We start from the raw sequence: 20,962 nt of genomic DNA, 5'->3' as shown, positions 1-20,962 counted from the left end.
TTCCGTACCTTGCCGGTGACTGATCTAATCTAATCTAAATGCTGAAAATGAGCGTGGGCGGATGAATTTGAAAAGATATCAATTTTTTATCCATGCTGAGGCGTCGTCAAGCGCAACAGGAGGAGATCTAAGCAAGAAGCTATATTGGTCAATGCAAATGAAAACAGTTTCACATCGATTAAAGTTTTCGCATAAATGGAGCACATTAAATGCGCGCGGGGTGCGGCATAATAGAGAGTTTTAGATTAACTTTTTTTCTCTCCACGCAAACGGCAAACGTGACCACGTTTTCATCGTTTTCCTGTATTTATCTTAATCTCTTGCAAACTTTCTTACTAAACACAAATATTCTTTTGTTTTTCTACTACTTGGACTTTTTTTGCGATTCTTTCTCAGCTATTCAAAATAATTTTCACTGGTCAACTGACGTTTCACGTTTGCCGTGAACGTAAATCTAAAACTCTCTAATGACTAACGCACCCATTGAAGGCAGTGTTCTAATATGCCATCGAGTTCGGCTTTTGTGAAGTTCAGTGTTTGTATTCTGGCTAAGAATTACGAAAATGAAATGTCACATTACTGCGAAATTTCTTCGTTTTTCACCGATTATCGAGAAGGCGAGTACGATAACAAGTTTCGCCACACGCATATCGTGGAAGCAATACGATGCAAGAAATCTCGCAGTAAAGTCACATAATGGATTTGTCTCGTTTATTGATCTCTGGTCATATAAAAGTTCAAGCGACGCTCTGCGCGCATTAGAAAACAGGCGCTTTAGGATTTTGAAGCTTTGCGCAAAAGGATAACGAAATATTGACAGGGAACGCGCATTCGAAATCGATCGAATGATTCGGAAATCGAATTCTATCGAACGCAACGGCACATGATTGGATTCGGCAATCGAACAAAATAGAATGCTAAGAAAATTGCGTAATCGAAGTACAATCGAAAGTAGTCGAATTTTAGATTGGTTCCAATTTTCGCGTTTATTCGATTTCATTAGATGGAATCGAACGTTTGATTTAGTTCCATTGATTGCGCCAGGTTAGAAAGTATAGGGATTCGTGGCGTCTCCACTTCAGTGTCGATTGTGTAAATTAAGGGTTTAGTGTTGTTTCTGCCAATTATTTGAAGTCGTGAATTTCACCCACGTAAAGCTATCAACGTTTATCACGAAACGCTTACTCCCCTACTCAAGGCAGTGAGCGTCGTGGCTATGTATACGTAAGTGACAACCGTGTACATTATATAACACTTTCGTACCCGTGTGAATTGCATGACGCTTTAAAATATAATTCAGATATCTATTGTGTATCAAAAATATTCAAGCTAGACTAATCATGAAAATAAGTAATAAAAGAGTTTTTCATATACATTGTCTTATGCTTCTCTTTCCTATGGTATCCGGTACGGGGAGGGCCTGCACTGGGAAGAATTTTGAGTTTTACCAGCGAGGGTAGCACTTGCGCGGTATGACCTTTATTCAGTAACCCAAGGGACAGACTAGAAAAATAACTAACAAACTTGAATGCGGCTTTCTAATAATGTCCACAGGAAGGGATGAAAACCGGAGAAAACCCTCCGAAGCACAGGAGAGAATCATCAAGCAACTGTTTTCACTTACGGACCTGCGCTGTGGCTTCGTTTAGGGTCCGTGAGATGCGCATGTTATTGAGTGATTATAACAAGAGTATATAACTGGAAACATGACGTCATGCCATTCAGTACATATACCTTTGTCATAAACAGACCCGAGGCAGAGGCTCAAGTATAGTCGCTTTGTATAACGTATGGGACACGAAAAGATGTCGAACCAAATAGAAGCTGCCGAGAACTCACAAGGTAATAACCTTAAAGTTAAAGTAAATCATCGAACGTATTCTTATCGCCATGTTTTCATCGATGAATTTGCGAAAGGTCCGGTAGCTTGGGCTTCGCATATTCTGCATCGGGCATCGACTTCGCTCGCAGCCATTTTGATATCTTTAATCCGTATTTAACTCTCAAATGGTGTTTACTTGGAAGTAATAGCGACTGTATGGTTTAGTTCGTGTTGTAGGGAGTTGTGTTGCGAGTGTACGTTGTTTGTTAGATATCTAAGATTAAGGCAGCTGTTAGTATAATCTAGCTACACACCAACACCTGTCAACTCCTTCGCCAACGAAAACTCATCCATGTATGGTGGTTGACAATGTTGGCGGGTGAAAACCTCTCGTAACAAATACTTTAACTTCTATTTACTGCAAAAAAACGAACTCAAAGCTTAGGTTTATATTCTTCTTATTCAGCATAACGACTAGAACCACTCAAATGGTCGAAAAAATTGGGTTTACCGACGACCTAACGACTCCAATGCGGGTCCTTCCTTCGTTCCCTCCCTCCATCTCCTTACGTTAGCTTACTTCAAGCTTAATAAAAACTTGTAGTTCTGCTTTAAAACCTCAAATTAATAACTCTTTCAACCTTTTTAAAGGAGCAGACAAGGTTTTAGTCGTTGTTTAATTAAATGTATGGTGCATAGATCTAGTAACAAAACAGTATTTTTTATTTGAGTATTTTGGTCAACTGTTTTTTTTCGTTTTAAAATTGCGAAATTTAAATTTTCATGAAGTTAATCTTAATAATATTTGGTGGAACTTTTGGGTTTGTATTTTCTTTTATCTATAAGAACCGGTGAAATAAGAATTTTCAAGTGTTTCTTTAAATATTCCGCGCCTGTTTACTCGGAATTTAACCGTATAAGTGCGAATAAAATAAATGTAAAATTTGAAGCATTAAATCTTAATTTTATTTTCAAAGCTTATCTAAATATTATAAGACTGACCTAGAAATCCAACAATCTTCATATCATATTTAAAACATTTATTTATCTCAAAAGATTTTTATATTATTCAAAAAGATGTTCAATTAAATTTGAACGTTTTGTAATTTTAAAATATTTAAATTTTACGCTTACATAAATTTGTTTTTATAAAATTCGTACCGAAAGTTTTTTTTCAGAATATCGTGGTTACTGACTTTAAAATGAAATATTAAAAAAATCACTGTAAAAATTATCATGTTATTTTGAATTTCAACTTAAAATAAAATATTACCTGCAAATTGACTTATCTTAGCTATGACCACATCCTATTCATTCTTTATTCTTTTCACATTTTTCATCAAAATAAGAAAAAATTTGATCAAAGGATCTCTATGATTTTCTACTGCAATACTCCAGTTTCAAGTTCTTGTTTCTCAGCCTTAATGTTATTATATTCCACTATTCAACCAAGACTCGTGGCATTTTAATCAACTTCTATTCTTCCATAGCACGTACGCTCATTACAATACAATGGACGTTAAGTAAAAAAAAAAAACACATTCGTACTCAATCGAGGCTAAGACTGAGCAAAGACGAACTGGAAATGGTAGTATTCCCAATATTTTGCAAACTCAGACATATTTTATCGGCTTGTTGTAGAAATGATTTTTTTCCTGTCCTCTATCAAATCTAATCAGTCAACACCACCCTTGAAATATTCTTGGCTGGAGGTATTAACAACCCAAATTCAAACAAGCGACTTGCAGCTACCGAGTGTGCAAAATATCGAGACTTGTAGTAATGTCAAGGCATAGAAACTAAAAGCTAAATTTTTAAGTAATTTTTTTATGGTCATAATCTGACTATAAAATATTGATACATGAATAAAGGATAAGATTGGTACATGGATTTAATTCCACTTCAATTCTACTTCAGTTGTCTGACCACATTCATTAGCTTAAAACTCTGCCTTGACTAGGATTTAGTTGCATGGTACTTTTGTATAGCACAAAAATATGTTCACTTAACATGATTAAACTAATATATGACAGAGCTAATCCAGTGAAAGAAAAGCCACTCTGTGGAATCCACTGTTAATCCCATTACTACTACTATTATTATTATTATTATTATTATTATTATTATTATTATTATTATTATTATTATGAATCTTGCCATTAGAGCCACATATTATATATTTTGTTGTAAAAATAAGATTTGGGAAAGCCCAGACTTAATGAAATTTTAATTTCCTTTTTATATAAATATCTATATCATTTATATATCAATCAATTTCAAGTAGCCAGTTGTCAATTGCCTATATGTAGAGAGATTTACAACTGTATTCAAGAAAAAGAATAATGTTTCCATTATCATTATTATTGTTATTATTATCATTATTATTACTTTAATTTATATTACACATTATCAAACTTGACATTTCTACCCATTTGAAATAATTAAAAATTTTGGTAGAGGGCTTCTTATTTAGGCTTATTTAGTTTATTCCTCCAAGTATGTTTTTGCCTCAACTTCAATAGTCAAAATTACCAGCAAAGCAAAGATTTCACCAGACAAGTTCCAATTTTGGTTTTTTGCAATGAAAGGCCATTATTTTAAGCCCTGGCTTGCTTCCTTATTAAAAATGGTTTTTCTAATTTTCATTTTGTTCTTTAGATGATACAGAGAGAGGTATATGCTATTATGTCCTGTCTGGATTATCATTGATTGTGTTTATCTGTACATTGCCACTGTCGCTTTTCTTCTGCTTGAAGGTAAATAGCATTGATATGAACAGTATTATTTTTTGTCTTTTCTTTTATATTTCCGCACACACTTAATATGCCTCTTTTCCTATTTCAGACCATTTGTTATAACCCTAGAGTATAATTCTTTGTTTAAAAGGTGCACACAAGAATACTAGTATAGGCCTCGCTGAAAATAAAAGCTGATTAATATGTTATTATGTTATTAAATATTGGCCTTGCCAGTCATTTTGATGTGTAACCTTGTGCCGGCAACAATATATGACAGGGCTAAAACTAATTTGGCTTGTCGTAATGATCTGTAACTGACCGGAAATTATTTTTAGCTCTCTTATCTTATATGAATACAAATGTTATTCTCAAGAGAATGACAGGTGGTTTGAAATAGAAAAACATTACAATCAAGAAAAAAAAGTTTGTCGGATCCTAGCTCTGTTGACACCTACCATCTATCATTGAAATATTATATCTTTTAATAGATTGTTCAAGAGTATGAAAGAGCTGTCATCTTCAGACTTGGTCGGCTGCTTCCTGGTGGTGCCAAGGGACCAGGTAATTTGTTTAAATTTTTCTTATTCTGACTTAAAATTATAAGGGACTGTTTACTTATAAGGGGCTTTCTCTTATCAAATTCTTGGATCTTAAACTTATTAATTTATTTTCAAGGAATCTTTTTCATTCTTCCCTGCATCGACACCTACAGAAAGGTAGACCTCAGGGTCGTGTCATTTGACGTCCCTCCACAAGAGGTAAATTTAAACTATAAAATCTTTTTTTTAAATTCTTTCTATTTCAAAATTACAACAAAAAATTTGCTTTTTGCAGATTCTGACCAGAGACAGTGTAACGGTAGCCGTGGATGCCGTTGTGTACTTCCGAATTTACAATGCAACGATATCGATCACTCAAGTTGAAGACGCCAACCGCTCCACCCGTCTGCTGGCCCAAACAACCCTCAGAAATGTGCTGGGAACAAAAAATCTCAGTGAAATTCTGTCTGAGAGAGACAATATTAGCCATGTTATGCAGGTAAATTTTATAGTTAATTTTATATATTTTTTATGAGTATGTTTTAGCTTATCTTATATTAGTGTTTTTTTTAATTTAATCCATCAGATTTTTAGAGTTAGTCTACCTTTTGTATTTGCTAATTGGCAGTAGACTACTGTCCATCGGCAGGAAACTACTGTCAATCAAATAAATTGTTAGAATATGGTTCTGATTTACATTCTCTCCCTCATAATGGTTTTTTTGGAGGCTCACACTTTTTTTTCTTTGTAGTCTTCCCTTGATGAGGCAACTGATCCATGGGGAGTCAAAGTTGAGAGAGTTGAAGTGTAAGTAACACAAAACATCATGTCATGTTATGTACAAGTATATATGTATAAAAACAAAAATGTATTGATCAATGGAATAGTAATTTCCTAAATTTTAATTTTTAATTCTATTATTGAGAATTTTTATGGGAAATGCAAAGCATTGTTGAACAACTGGATATTGACCCTATATAAAATACCATATACTAATGATAATAATAATAATTATTATTATATTAATTATATCTAGTGATTGTGCAACATTTATTGAAATGTTAGAAAATTTAGATTTTGAAAAAAACAAGCGTAAATATGTAATAAGGAAAATCATGAACATTGCTATTCAAACAATCTATTATATATATGTTAAGTGTATGCTACATCAAGTGTATAAGCAGATTAAAAAATCTGCCTCAGTTGATAAAAATTCCGTTGATTAACAGATATTCCGAGCGGGTTCCAAACTGTCTTCATCCCGTCTTGTGTTGGGTAAAAGATCACGCGCGGATTTGATTAAAATATAGATCTTACACGACTTTCTCCTGTAAAGCCTCAGTGGCAGAGCGGTTGAGATGTTGTCTAGCAAACGAGAGGTCAGTGGTTCGAGTCCCGCGAGAACCAAACTGAGGCAGATCTTTTAATCTGCTTATACACTTGATGCAGCATACACTTAGCATATAGATCTTTACCAAGTGACAAAAACACATTTCATAAATCTATTATATATTTTATTGTAGAAACAGTCTGGGATGGCCCTGACTTGATATTAAGTCTTAACTTTTCGTTACAACTAAATGTGAAAAAAAAATTGTAATGTAATGTTTTAAGTATTTTTCATCATGTACTTATGTGTAAAAGATTCAAGTAGCTGATTGTAATTTGGCTATATATAGCAAGATTTACGATTGAATTTGGAAAACATAATGAAGTTTACATTATCATCATTCAAGTAAGGTGAAACTTGAAACGAATGACAACTCCCCTCACTTTTAGATCAACTTTTGTACTTTAAGGGTTGCCCATATTTCAAGACTAAAAATAATAAAAAATAATTATTAATAATTATTAAGGAGTGAAAACTCCCCTCCCCTAGTTGTTTGGGTAACACAACTTCTTTTGTTCACTGATCTTTCACTTTTTCCATACAGCAAAGATGTACGCCTGCCACAACAGCTACAGAGAGCCATGGCAGCAGAGGCCGAGGCTACACGTGAAGCCAGAGCAAAGGTTAGATTTTGTTTGTCATAACTCGTGTCATAAGGGAAATGTTTAGAATAGAATAGATTTATTTATCAACCTTCTTAGTACAGATTAAGTCTTTCGGATAATGGTACATACAATGCTACATACAAATATAACATATATATACATGATATACAAGAAAAGTGACGTATAAAATACATTAGTTAATAAAAAATATGAATCTTTTTTATACTAAAAAGCATACTTTTCCCATTTATTTCAATATTATCAAAATTAATTTTTTTAGGTCATTGCTGCTGATGGTGAAATGAATGCTTCGCGATCCCTCAAAGAAGCTGCAGACATTATTGCAGAAAACCCACAAGCTCTTCAGCTTCGCTATCTTCAGACCTTAACAACTATCTCTGCTGAGAAAAACTCAACCATTATCTTCCCTCTGCCGATTGACTTTATCAGTCGTTTTGTTCCAGACGGCAAGTAAGATTGTTTGTTGAGCCAGCAAGGAGTGGTTTCATATAGCACTGGAGTAAGACTATACATGCACAAAGACACAGCTTTTATCTTATTAAAGGATATATTTCAGGGCTTAAAATAACAGCTGGTCATGATGACCAACCAAATTGGTTTTGGCTCAATTATACCTCTTATCGGCTCAACTTAACGAGTCATAATGAGCAGCAAGACATTAAAGAATTGACTGGAAAAGTTCCATATTCTGACTGGATATTGTTCAATGGCTGGCTGTTATTTTAAGCCTGATATTTAGTATTAAAGCAGTAAAAAGGACCTTTCTGAAATTCATTTCAAGGACCATTAACAATGGCTTCTAGCTAAAATTGGACTTGATAAAAATAGTTAATGTATAAGACCAATCTTTGTTAATTTTGAATCGTAGACCTTTATCATCATGAAGTCATCACAAAGTGCTTGAATACAAGGATAGCCAGACAAAAATAATACATATCTTTACAGCCAATATCGCTGCCGCTTGAGATATCAGTCCTATTGTTTAGTGGTCGTTCAAGTGAATTTGACAAAGGCCTATACCTTAAAGCTAGTTTGTCTAGGAATCTGATTTGCCCTGCTAAGGATTTCCACAATCTAACCCTCATAGAAATTGGCCAGTTTTGGAGTGTGTTCAAGTACCACTTAGACATTTCCTCATAGCTCCTCCCTCTACAACTACCCCATCGCCAAAAAAATCTCTTAGCATTTCTCAATCAAAACTTGAACTGAATTTTCTCTATTCACTTTGTTACCCTACGCCCTTGGCTCTTTTTATCCTTTTCCTGGTTTTATCAATGGCATGGTTTATCTAGGTTTCTTATCGGCAAATGTATTAGAATGAGTATATTATAATTATTCAGTATGCTATCTTTTAAATCACTATGTATAATAAGTGGTTTAAAGTGAGTAGTTGCGCCTCTCAACCTCATCTACCTGTCAAGTTCTTGTTGACAACTAGAATGTTATTCCTTGGACAAGAGATCTCTGGTGCCATCTAATACCTGACAGTTATTTTTAGTTAGCAAAGAATGACCAAACAGCATCATGTATTAGAATAATGACCCATTAGTAAAAATACACAGGTGATTATTGAAAATCTCACGAGCTGATTGGTCGACAAACTCACACTATCACACGATAATCACCCCCAGCGATAATCCAAAATGGCGGCCAGCCGCTTTGTTGCTGTTACTAGGAAAAAATGTCTTTTATCTTCTTTTTTTCTTTCTTTTTTCTTTTTCTTTTTTTTTTTGAAAGAGTCACCTGTGTATTTATACTAAAACAATTATTTGCCTCAGCCTCAGTGAATATCGAAGAATATTTACCTCGCAGCTTGAAGACTCGCGTCTTGGTAAATATTTCCCGATATTCACTTCGCCTTCGGCGAATAGTTGTTAAATAAAGGTCAGCAAATTGTCAGCAGTTAGATGAGGGTGCTGAGATACTTAACAGATGTTGTTTCTATTCTTGAGCCCTTCGTAGCCCTCCAACAGAGTGCTCAAGATCCCAGACACCATTAAAGCTAAGTATCTCTTCCCTTATGCTGTTTTACATTCATTTATCTTTAAAGGAACACTTGGATGAAAACGCCCCATATTTTGAAAGTCTGAATAATTTAAGTATCCAAGGATTATATGACTCAACTATGATTATGAAAATCAGATAAGTGAAAATTTTAGCCTGGGAGCCACTCGCAATTGAGATATTTTGGGTTAAAAGTGAAAAGAGCAATAGGGTTAAGTAGATGGCGTCATTTACTCACAATTTAGATGCTAAATAAAATTGATAATTTTTTTCTGCCACTTTTGATTGTGAAGGAAACATGTTGCTTGGCTACTATCTGGGCCATATAGATAAGTTTAAACAAGTTTCAAGTCATTTCCAATTTTCATCCAAGTGCCCCTTTAATTTTTATAATTTTATATGTTCTAATGTAGTTCATACTGACTTGATGCTCATATTGAGGGTGCTTTGGTTCATGGTTACCTTATATTAAGTAAATTTTGATTATTCAATAAGTGAGTGCACAATTATGATATATTGATATTGATAAATATTTATTATCCATAACAGTTGTCTGGCTGGGTACCCAAATGAGTGGCAAACATCTTTTTTGATGATGTGATTATATCATGTATAATTAGTGGAATATTGCAAATCCTGTATCCTGATTGGCTAACTTTCTAGTGGTCTATTTTTCATAGTCCATTGTAGAGAAAAACCCCAGTTTTTGAATAAAAAGCATGCATTGAATCTCTCTTTTTCCCTCCTCTATCATGTTTTAATACTGTCCAACTAATTTTTTATGTAAAGCAGTTAGACTTGATTGGCTAAGATTACCCTGTAGTTCATAATCCAGGTTAGAGATCTAGAAATGAGAGTAATTTTCATAGACCCGTGAAGTACACACCACCCTAATACAAGTTGGTAGACCCTAATTCCATTGTGTTCTTTTATTGTTATTTCACTATTACACACTAACTACGTAGTGGTATTTGTTTCACGGGTTTAAGAAAATCACTCTATCGTTATAGACAATGCTTTGATTGAAGCCAGGTTAGCTTCTGTTTATTGTGTTCAGATTCTGATTGATTGAATGGTTTGCCTCTGAGTTAATTTAATAAAGAGGAAAATTATCAAACAATATGTATTTAGGTTGTTTGTGTTTTGCAATTTTGGTCTTCCGCTTCACCCTGCCCCATAATTGCCCGTTAGCAGGACATAATCACATGACTGTTTCTGGACGGCAAAATGAGCTTTCTTTATTCAAATAACTTGCTGGATTACTTATGTCATACCCAAAAGCATTTTCAAAAATAATGCAATTTTCTTCCTTAACGATACTTTCAGTTTCAAGATACAAAGCATTTTAAAGTTTGTTTGCCAAAGTTTGTTTTTTTTGAATTTATTAGTATAGGTACAAGTGATGCTTCGAAAGTTTTCAAAATTGGAGGAGCCTTTTAGGTGTCCAATTTGAGAACTTTCAAAACATCATGAATATCTATGAATTTCTAATTGTACAAGAACATTGTGTGATTTTTTGTTTATAATACACTCAACAAAATTAAGGAATTTAATTGGGACTCTACAGAGTACAATTTGGGATTTAATTGTACTCCAATCAGAATCAAGTAATTTTGTTGAGTGTATTATAAGCTATCAAAGTGATATATCTGCACGTGACTGTTTGTTGCAATTGGCCTATTTTCAGGCCTTTTTATTTAATGTGTATGACTATTTGTAATTTGTGTGTTCAACAGCCCAAACAATGCTCTTGTAACAAATTTCTGTACAATTCAAAGAATGGGGTTGAATATTGTAAAAATTAAAATATAAAAAGAGGTCCAATGTTGTTTTTGGTGTTTTGGGACTGCATAAGACTATATTTTAGCCTTTTAAAATGTAATTTTCATTGTTTTCCCAGAATTGTTTTGATCCGAGGTTTCATTTGTTTATTTGAAACAATCATATTTTTAATATTATTTCCTATCAAGTCTTGTTCCTGCTTCCAGGAGTTGTCACCATAGTCATCGTCATCATGTCATCTTACGAGTAAGTTATTGGTTTACAAATTTATTTTATGCAGGCTTTTTCAGATAAATTATTAAAGTCATTTATATTGCTATCCAACTGGTTTGGATAGGGATGTGCTGCTGGAATCTTCAAACCGTGACCTTATCTAAAACAAGAGAATCGTTAAGGAAAAATATACCCTATTCAAGCCATTAGTGAAAAAGACAATCATTCTAATTTGGTTGAAAATGATATCTTGTATTAGATCAATGACCATTCCTGGGTGGACGGCCTAACAGGTTTTGCAACCTAGGCAGCTGATAGGTCGAATTACAATTTAGAAGTCGATTTTTTGCAAAGGAAGGAAAAAATGAATAAACTGGAGAAAAAAAACTTGAATCACAGGAGAGAAAGACTACTAACATATGGCCACAACAAGCCTGGCAGGGCCCAAACTTGAGTCACATTCGGTTGATTTTTTGCAAAGGGAGGAAAAAGTAAATAAACTGGAGAAAAAAACTTGAATCACAGGAGAGAAAGACTACTCACATACGGCAACAAGCCTGGCAGGGCTCAAACTTCAGTCACATTTGGTGAGAGGCAGCATATTATAGCAGAACATGCCGCATTTGCTTCATGGAAATGTGTTTGTATGTAGGAGAAACCTGTTTAAAACAAGTTTGACCACATTAAATTCTAACATTTAAAATTTTTGCTGAATTTTCAGACATATTTTCTGTCGTCAGGGCAATGATAGAATAATCTCCTGCTAGTCATTCAAATCTGCTTTTAATTTGAATTAATGAATTATCAGTCACCACCATTTATTTTTTGATCTTTTCTCTGATTTAAATACAAATTGAATACACATCTTTTACCTATTTTCTAATTTAATGTGCCTAGAGCATTTTTTTGGGATAGGTGCACTATAAAGTTATTATTAGTATCATTATTATTATTATTTAATGTATATTAATATGATTAGTTTTTACTAAATAGATTTTATGGTACATTAGTAGTATATTTTTATTATTAATAGTATATTTTATTATAATAGTTTTTCTTTTTCTCTTTTTTTAATATTTTATTTATTAATTTGTTGCAGATATATATAGATATTATATATATAGATTTTGATCGCATTCTTTGGCTAGGATCCTACGATAATGCACTATTAAAGTTACTGATTATTATAAATTAATTTATTATTATTGTTATTATTGTTATTATTATTATTAGCTTTGTTGTTGTGTTTTTAGACTGATTCATGTACAAGTAGTTCAAAGAAGAGATAATTAACTAAAGAATTAGTGTGAGCTGCGTCAGTGTTTCTAATGAAACAGTAATGATAAAAGGGTAAATTATACACTGTGAAAAGATGAAAAAACTGACGCTTCGGGCGCTAGTCCTTCGTCGGAGTAAAAGAGCACAAGTAGTTCAGGAAAGTTAATTTGTTCTTATTCCCACCCACGTAGCAAGTATAACTTTATGAAAGTTTAAAACTAGAACAACTGATTTCAAAAATCTTTTATTAAATAATTGCAAGCTGTTACATTTCGAGCTTTGTGCAAATTGATCCAAACTCAAGCAATAATTACTGAGAATTTTAAAAAAATTGTAGAAAAAAATCTTACTTTATTACAAAGCACAATTTAGCAAAAGAAAAGTTACACAAATGAAACCTTTTCTACCTGGATTGACAAAATCTGGAGGACATACCTGAGCCCCAAATGGGACAATTATAAACTAGTTGTGTCCAAAACTTTAGCTCAAAGTATCATTTTACAATAATTATCCTACAAATAAATCTAGAGTGATTAAATAGTTACACATGGATACTAATGCATAATGCAATATTAGCTGCAAATTGGTTTTACCCTGATGCACAAATTTACTCATTTGCTGTCAGGAACAAAACGACTGATAAAGTCAATTGGGAGAGGGAAGATAATGGTTGAGTTTTTCTCAGCAGAGATGGTTGTTAAGGTCTGAAGGTAGCGAAGCTGAAGAGCTTGTGAGTTTTCTGCAATAATGTCAGCAGCTTCTTTGAGGGATCGCGAAGCATTCATTTCACCATCAGCAGCAATGACCTAAAAAAATTAATTTTGAAAATATTGAAATAAATGGGAAAAGTATGCTTTTCAGAAGCAATCACCTAAAATTCAAAACCAGAAATGTTGAGAAAAGGCAATGGAAGATTTTTAAAGAACTGTGTTATTTGAATTCAGCAAATGTCTGTACTGTAAGTTGAGAGTATGCTTGACGTCACTAACCTTTGCTCTGGCTTCGCGTGTTGCCTCGGCTTCTGCTGCCATGGCTCTCTGCAGCTGTTGTGGCAGACGTACATCTTTGCTGTATGGAGAAGAACGAATAAAATAAATGTGAGACAAAGTTAAAGATGGGATAATTTCTATTCACTCTTTCATCCATCTATTCACCCCATCCTACCACCTTTCTTTCTCCATCTCTACAGCATATTATTCATTAACCAACTTAATTATTTTGGAGCAGGTGTAGCTCAGTTGGTTCGGCCTTTGGAGCTAGAGGTCCACAGTTTGATCCTCAGTTTCGACTTCTCTCTAATCCATGTAGCTTCAGCTTTGAATACTCTTAAAACAGAGCATTGATGGAGAGAGGGGGTAAAGTGCACACTTTCCCTGGAAGACCAGCTACTGGCTGAAGGAGTGCTGACATTAAATGAGGCCTTTTATTCTTTTTTTTCTTCCATCCATTCATTTTTGCATTATACCAATGATATTATTTATATTTCCCAAGCATGAGTACAAAAATATATACTTACACTTCAACTCTCTCGACCTTAACACCCCATGGATCAGTTGCCTCATCCAAAGTGGACTGTCAATAGAAACACAAAGAAAGACTTCAAAATGGGAAATGCATGACTTACATAACATATGTTCTGAAAATCAAAATTTAAAGAGAAAAGGAAAACTTCTTTATTTTTTCATGAGGAGTGCGGACATTTTTTTGTAACTTTTTGAAAGCCTTATCTTAAGAAAGCTGAAGATATACTTTTCAAGAATATTTCTTTCATTTCTTTTATATTTCCCTGCCTACCTATACATCCACAAGTCTCACCTGCATAGTGTGGCTGATGTTATCCCGTTCAGTGAGAATTTCACTGAGATTTTTTGTTCCCAGCACGTTCCTGAGGGTTGTCTGGGCCAGCAGACGGGTGGAGCGGTTGGCGTCTTCAACTTGAGTGATTGAAGTTGTAGCATTGTTAATTCTGAAGTAGACGACGGCATCCACGGCTACTGTTACACTGTCTTTTGTGAGAATCTAAAAAAAATTTTAAAAATAGAATCATCTTTCAGCATCTTACCAATGAGAAACATGATCAATTCTCCTGCCAATGTCATGCCAATGGATTTTCATAGATGCAAGGACTGCAGAACACCCTAAAATTTATGTGTTCGTATGTGTGGTCGTGGGGGGGGGGGGGGGGGGGGGGGGGGGGGAGGGGGAGGGGAGTGAGATTGGAAACTATAAGAGACTAGTATCCTAAAACCAGGGAAAAAGTGGGAGAGGAAAGTGGACAGTGCACTGAGGTGGTGTAATAATAATAATAACCAACTATATTTTATGATGGTAAAACATGTAACAGTGTAAACTGATGAACTTGTGGCCCTCTTACAAATTTATAAAATCTAAATAGATAAATAACAATATTATATAACATATATTATATTAATTCAATTCCAGTAGTGTAGTTTAGTATACCATAAATGCAAAAATTATTCCTACAAATACACGTAACAAAAGTCAGTTACCTCTTGTGGAGGGACATCAAAGGATACAACCCTGAGGTCCACCTTTTTATAGCTGTCCATGCATGGAAGAATGAAAAATAATCCTGAAAAATGAAGACAAAATACATTTAATATTTGAAAAAATTGATAAAGAAATCCCCAATGTGTTCATTTTCTTATTTGAAGTCTGAATTGGATAATTTTTTGAAAAACTTTTTTTTACCTGGTCCTTTAGCTCCACCAGGAAGCAGCCGACCAAGTCTGAAGATGACAGCTCTTTCATACTCTTGAACAATCTAAATACCAACAACAATTGATTTATATTCATGCATGGCCATATAAATTATTTTGCCTTAACAATGCCTCAAAAATAATTTATAAGAGCAGTAAAATATGTAATTTAATTAATTATCATTTAGATATATTTTTCAAATATATGTAGGCAATAGTAAAAGTTTTTTTAAAAAAGTTTTGAAGGTTTTGGACAAGTATCATCTTCAGAAATGCCAAGTTCGAGTATTGTCAACTTGAACTTGGCATTTCTGAAGATGATACTTGTCGAAAACGTTCAAAACTTTAAACAAACTTTTACTTTTGCCTACATATATTTGGAAAAATTGCTATGACATTTAGATATATGAAAATAAGGTCACTAGATCTAGGACTTTCCCAAATTTACTTTAATGACTTCTTTAGGGCATAATTGGTTATGCAGTCACTAAAGCGAATTCAGGCAAGGTCTACTGTATTTCCGTCAAGCAAAAAGCCTAGCCAAAAATGGTAGAGCAAAGATCAAAATGATTGAGAATAAATTGCACACAAAAAAGAGTTCTGGGGTGCTTACCATTTACCGGGAAAAACCGGAAATTCTGGTTGGAAAATAAATGGTATGCGTCATTCTGAGCGGAAAGTTCTGGAAAACTCGGTCTTCCGATTGAAGTCATCCACTTTCGCCGCTCTTTTTGGTTCTTCCTGTAGACGCGTGTACCAGTTTTCGAAAGTCAAAGTTCCTCGCTCTTTTTTTACTATTGGCAAATGAATTTCCAACCGGATGGATTGGTTTAAATAGTAAGTACCCCTGGTTTTAATTGTATATTTTAAGTGACAGACCTTTTTACCTTGGAGTTGTGTGTTTTCCCATTTCAGACCATGTGTCATTCTCTTGAGAATAAGATTATTTCTTCAAGTTCTCATGTACAACCATTAAACAAAGAAATGATACTCTAGGGAATGACACAAACTGAATTGGGAAAACATTACTCTCAAGGTAAAAATGTATTTGTAAAAATCAGGTTACCTTCAAGCAAAAGCATAGTGAAAATGGTAGAGTACAGATAAAAACCAGGATTGATAATGCAGTCAGGACGTAGTAGCAAACCCCTCTTCCGTCATCCTCACCATTACTTTCACCTACAGAAACAGGAAAGGATGTGACCGTCAGAATGCTCTCAATCTGATACAAGTGTCTCACTGACTTTGTGACAGTAAAGCGAATATATATAGTCAGTCAGTGAGTCAGTCAGTCAGCCAGCCAGCCAGTTTTTTACTTCTGGGAATAGTGTCCATAATAATTATATTATAAATCAAATTAAGAATAAAATTTTATATGGAAATAATTCAAAAGTAAATGCCTCATCTTCACAAAATATTTTTATTGGTACAGCTGAATTTTACATTTTACATTAATAAAATGATATTATGTGATCATGTAATAATATAATATTAAATGCTTTCCATATAAAATGTAAAAAAATTGAAGCATTAATTATTCACACAACTTTGAACATCAATTTTGATGTGTTGGTAAGGTGTTCGATTCTTGTTAAATATGCACATATTTTGTAATGCTTGCATATGTAACTGTTTGATAGTGTGGTTTTAATAAATTTACCTACTCATCTTGAATTCAAACCACACAGAAAACACAAAAACATCTGGGAATCGCATACATAAAACCTTAAAGCAGCCATATAAGGAACTATTTTTTTAAACTAGTGCACAAGCTTTATGTATTGGTGACTTTATGCATATACATACATGTATGTATGTGTGTGAAATATCTTCACAAAAATATTCAAAATATCATGACACGAATGCTAATTGGTTACTATGTTATATTAGAGGACATGCGGAGACATGTTCTTGCATAAAACTGTCAATAAAAAGCATTTCATTAATTAAAACAACCTAAAGTGAACACTTGGAAATAAGTAATACTCTGGAATACAAGGATGTAAGAGCACTTAGTTAGAAATTTAGTCAGAGAATTGGCTAAAAAAACTGATATGTAACATATAAATAATTAAATAAATATTTAGTTTGTAATCATTAAAGAGACAACCATCAGCTATGCTGCAGTATGTATTTAGTACAGGGTGTACAAATAAATCTTACAATTATCATCATCATCATCATTATTATTATTGAAGAAATAAAAAACGTGTGCACGTGCTGTGTGCAGTTATGAAGCATCCGCATGGGAGGGTTGGCAGAACACGAGAGAAGTGGTAGAAGAAGTATGATGTGTTGGAGAGTGCTTCTTGACACTTCTCGAGTGTTCTGTCAATCCCCAAGTGCTTTAAAACTAAACACAGCTCTGTGCTCTCATAAAGCATGCACTCCTAACCAACCAGAACGCAATTTATAACATTTATTTTATAATATCATTTATTATCTATTACACTCGGTATTCCTAAAATATGAGCTAGCTTGCTTTTAATGCTCTATTACATGTAAGGTCTCACTACAATAATTATTGTTTATGTACGAGTAAAGCGAAGTGTATATGAATATGAAATATATACATAAAGCACTATTATATATACATGACTAGCCACTTTTCATAGATGATTTTGATTATGTCTTCACACTTTAAAGGTCCTTAAGTATAGACAACAAGACGTCAAATTGAATTTGAAATCTAGTTTTATTGGTAGACGGTCAGTCAAAAACAGGTGTACATGTTAATGTTTCCAAATTTTTACAAACCTTTTTGATTGGTGAGCCACCAAGAGTAAATTTCACTGTATTTCAGTTCAATGTCAAGTTTGTCACATGTGACTGATAATAGCTATAATGAAAATTTTCTAAAATTAAGTCTATAAGATGAAGAATTTGTATTTAACTACGTTGAATTTTAACATGCACATATCTGAACACATTAATGTAGTCAAGAATACACGCCTATGATAAGTTAAAATATACCTCTCGATGCTCTTATGCTAAAAAAATTCTTTAAATATTTTTTCTTCATAACAAAACAAGCGTAAAACTTTTTGTTTTGAAATATTATAATCATGCAGTGAAGTTGTTTGTTGGAAACGACATTAAACAAACTCTCTTTATGAATACATTTGTCATTAAAACATTGTGCTCAAACCTAGCTATTAAATCATTGAAACCACATTTCTAAACTTATTTTGTGACTCCTTCATTATCCTTTAACCTAAAGAACAAAGTTTATGGTTTGGTATTTAAGGAACCGTCAGAAATAAGAAATATTCAAGCCGATATCATTATTGTCTTCGATGTGAATATAAGTTTATGCATGAATATATCAACGATGGTATAAATTTGAAGAGAGATGCCTCGTAAAGAATCCCAAAAGTCGCGTTATCAATCCTTAAGCCCTCTTAACACGGTTCTTGACAACTTGTCGAAAGAAAAAAGTCTAGAATAGATATATTCCTTCGATCATTTTTTGATTATTTTTCGATGAAGGATTTGATGAAGGCTTGCACGTCGAGTTGTACTGTACAAGCGATTAAAAAAGGGGGTTTAAAAACTCCTTAAAATCAGCACGAAGAGCTATCAATCTAGTTAAATCTCTTAATCTAGGTGTTAGTACATTACCTCGTTCAAAATCTATTTGATCGTTTTTCGCCATAGCAAAATAATCTTCAGTTTAAAACACCAGATGATGTCTTTTTGATCGAGTTCACTTCACGCAAAAGGATCATAAACAATGATCACGTGATGGGGGAGTGTTTCACACAGGAAGCCCAACATTACAGGTACATAATTTGTACATGATTTTTTTTAACGAAATATTTTTCATTGAAACTTGGTAATTTTAAGTCTTAATTTAGTCTTAGTCTTAGGTCTTGCTTTGTTAGGAAAGCATGGAATTATGAGATTTACGCCTAAATTTAAGGAAAAATCCAAAATGGGAAAATCTAGGATTTGAAAAAGAGAGTGGTTTTGCTTCAAATTTCGTAAAAACCGGCGGTTTCGTTTATATGAAAACCTTTTCTATGTTTCAGCTTTTCTTTAATTCCAGTGGTGAGCGCCTTATTAGGTCTTTCATTATTTATTAAAGCCACTCACATTCGGGAATATAATAATTTACCAACAACAATAACAAAACACTACAGGCACTGCAAACTGAACGCCGGAAAATAAAGCCTTTTGATAATACTTTTTTTAATCCAAACTCAAAATTGTGAACATAACGCTTGGACTGCTTGCTGTGTCTTGTTCTGCGGGGTTGGGAGGCTTTTCATAGCAAGAATATTTGTTTTTAATGTGAAGCAGTTCGTCCGTTTCTAATTGAACTTATTAAAGTCCTGAATGAGGCAATCGGTCAGCCGGCTAAGAGCATGATTACTGTAAAACCCGTCGTTCCGTATTTGTGAAAACAGTGGTTAACCATACAGTCAGCAAATCTCAAGGGAGTCTCAGGGAGTCTTTTTACTTCCAACTCGCGGCTTTCTCGGCTACGCCTCGTGGTTTTAAACCTGATAAAACACTCCTGCTCATTTATCGAAACTATACTTTTAATTGTACTCAAAATGTCCATCAGCAGTTGACTCTTTCGAAGTTCCCGCGCGCGAGAACCGCAAATAATTTTTTCCTTCAGGAAATATCGATCGGTTAAAGCTCCAAAATATAACGTTTTTTATTTTAAAAAAATTTTGAAAGGCTAGTCTTTTTGATCGCTATATATGGCGATATGCCGTTTTGAAGTTAAATGGCCACTGAAAAAGGACTAAAAACAGCTGTGCGTACGTACGTTAGTGAGCAGTTTATAGGGAATGCCAGTTATTAGCGTGTTCAATTATCTAAAGTTTGGAAAAAAATTTTTATTACAATTAATGATGCGAGCTGTGAAAATTGGCACATCTTTACATGGTCCGAGTGCATGACTGCAAGTACCTAGCGAAAGGACTACATCGCATGAGTATAAAACCTCTTAACCTTAAATATAGGTAATAAATCTCAAGCGAAGGGATGATGAGTTTTTCTGCGATCTTCTTCTTAATTGCCCAACGTCAGACTGAACTTTTTTATGGAACGAAAATTCATTTTGAGGAGCCGTACGGAACACAAGTTAGCATTGTCACAATGATCAAAAGATGTCCAAAAGATATCCAAATATCAGAATTAGTAGATCATGTTACATGCAAGTATTTTAACAAGTTTTGATTAAATCGATAATATTCTAGCCATATTCCACTCAAATTCCATCTATTTTTGAATCTGTAATATTAGAAGCTTGAAAGTGTCGTTAATCTAAACCGTTCAGCCCGATCAAGTATTATCAAAGCAGGGCTCGCTATGAATACATAAATGTTTATATAAATAGTATAAAGAAATTACAGATAAAGTACCTTGAGGATTACTGTTGGCCATTTCTATATCTGCAGTTTTTGGCATTATATAAAACGAGATCTTTCTTCAGTAGATCAAACTAAATCGATTAGTACTACACGGACCCACCAGCGAATATAAAGCCTTACTTCTTTGACGTCAAAAGAACGCGTTGCAACATACTACTATTACGAGACTATGATGTCATTTATTAAAAATAGTGTCACGTGATCTGTGGGTGTTTAGAAACGTGACGTAAATAAAGTAAGTATACAAAAGCATGCGAGCGTGACAATGACCGAGTTAGGCCAGTCAAAAAAGTGTTGCCCTTAGGAATGACTTAATAAAATCTAGAGGAGAGCTTTAAAAAAGAGAAAGTTTTCAAAATTATTTTGTTTATGATAAAATAGTAAAAATAGCTCAAGAAGTCGAATTTTGTTTCGGTGGGGGAGGGGTGGGAGACTTGGCTTTTGAAAGTAATCAAAAGTGACG

The 20,962-nt window shown here is 33.8% G+C and overlaps 2 protein-coding genes across 3 annotated transcripts; one reads left to right on the top strand and one right to left on the bottom strand.

The window, feature by feature from the left end:
* Positions 1 to 1,688: 1,688 nt before the first annotated feature.
* Positions 1,689 to 10,239, top strand: LOC116304173 (mechanosensory protein 2). Its single transcript, XM_031713863.2, has 8 exons — positions 1,689 to 1,842; positions 4,481 to 4,578; positions 5,049 to 5,121; positions 5,236 to 5,318; positions 5,395 to 5,598; positions 5,851 to 5,906; positions 7,034 to 7,112; positions 7,375 to 10,239. Exons 1-8 carry the CDS (start codon positions 1,791 to 1,793, stop codon positions 7,567 to 7,569), a joined length of 840 nt encoding a protein of 279 aa, XP_031569723.1. The 5' UTR covers positions 1,689 to 1,790; the 3' UTR covers positions 7,570 to 10,239.
* Positions 10,240 to 12,620: 2,381 nt separating this feature from the next.
* Positions 12,621 to 20,638, bottom strand: LOC116304172 (mechanosensory protein 2). 2 transcript variants are annotated; one of them, XM_031713862.2, is made up of 8 exons: positions 20,491 to 20,638; positions 16,179 to 16,291; positions 15,105 to 15,177; positions 14,903 to 14,985; positions 14,208 to 14,411; positions 13,909 to 13,964; positions 13,382 to 13,460; positions 12,621 to 13,198 (listed from the first exon to the last, which is right to left on the bottom strand). In XM_031713862.2, exons 1-8 carry the CDS (start codon positions 20,534 to 20,536, stop codon positions 13,004 to 13,006), a joined length of 849 nt encoding a protein of 282 aa, XP_031569722.2. In that variant the 5' UTR covers positions 20,537 to 20,638; the 3' UTR covers positions 12,621 to 13,003. The 2 variants fall into 2 exon arrangements, with proteins under 2 accessions (XP_031569722.2, XP_088880865.1); XM_089024739.1 differs by lacking the exon at positions 20,491 to 20,638 and adding an exon at positions 18,734 to 18,862.
* Between the last annotated feature and the right edge of the window lie 324 nt (positions 20,639 to 20,962).

This window comes from Actinia tenebrosa, unplaced genomic scaffold (genome assembly GCF_029948245.1).
Source record: "Actinia tenebrosa isolate PJP-AT-01 unplaced genomic scaffold, QUT_ActTen_1.0 PGA_scaffold9__36_contigs__length_13948895, whole genome shotgun sequence".
Lineage (NCBI taxonomy): Eukaryota > Metazoa > Cnidaria > Anthozoa > Actiniaria > Actiniidae > Actinia > Actinia tenebrosa.
The sequence above is the reverse complement of the archived record's forward strand: the minus strand, read 5'-3'. Positions and strand labels throughout refer to the sequence as shown.

Coding starts and splice junctions, on each gene's coding strand:
- LOC116304173 (XM_031713863.2), top strand. CDS start 1,791: ATGGGACACGAAAAGATGTCGAACCAAATAGAAGCTGCCGAGAACTCA. Junction 5,122..5,235: donor TGGTGGTGCCAAGGGACCAG/GTAATTTGTTTA, acceptor TTTATTTTCAAG/GAATCTTTTTCATTCTTCCC. Junction 7,113..7,374: donor CACGTGAAGCCAGAGCAAAG/GTTAGATTTTGT, acceptor TAATTTTTTTAG/GTCATTGCTGCTGATGGTGA.
- LOC116304172 (XM_031713862.2), bottom strand. CDS start 20,536: ATGCCAAAAACTGCAGATATAGAAATGGCCAACAGTAATCCTCAAG. Junction 15,178..16,178: donor CACTATGCTTTTGCTTGAAG/GTAACCTGATTT, acceptor GTTGGTATTTAG/ATTGTTCAAGAGTATGAAAG. Junction 14,986..15,104: donor TGGTGGAGCTAAAGGACCAG/GTAAAAAAAAGT, acceptor TTCATTTTTCAG/GATTATTTTTCATTCTTCCA.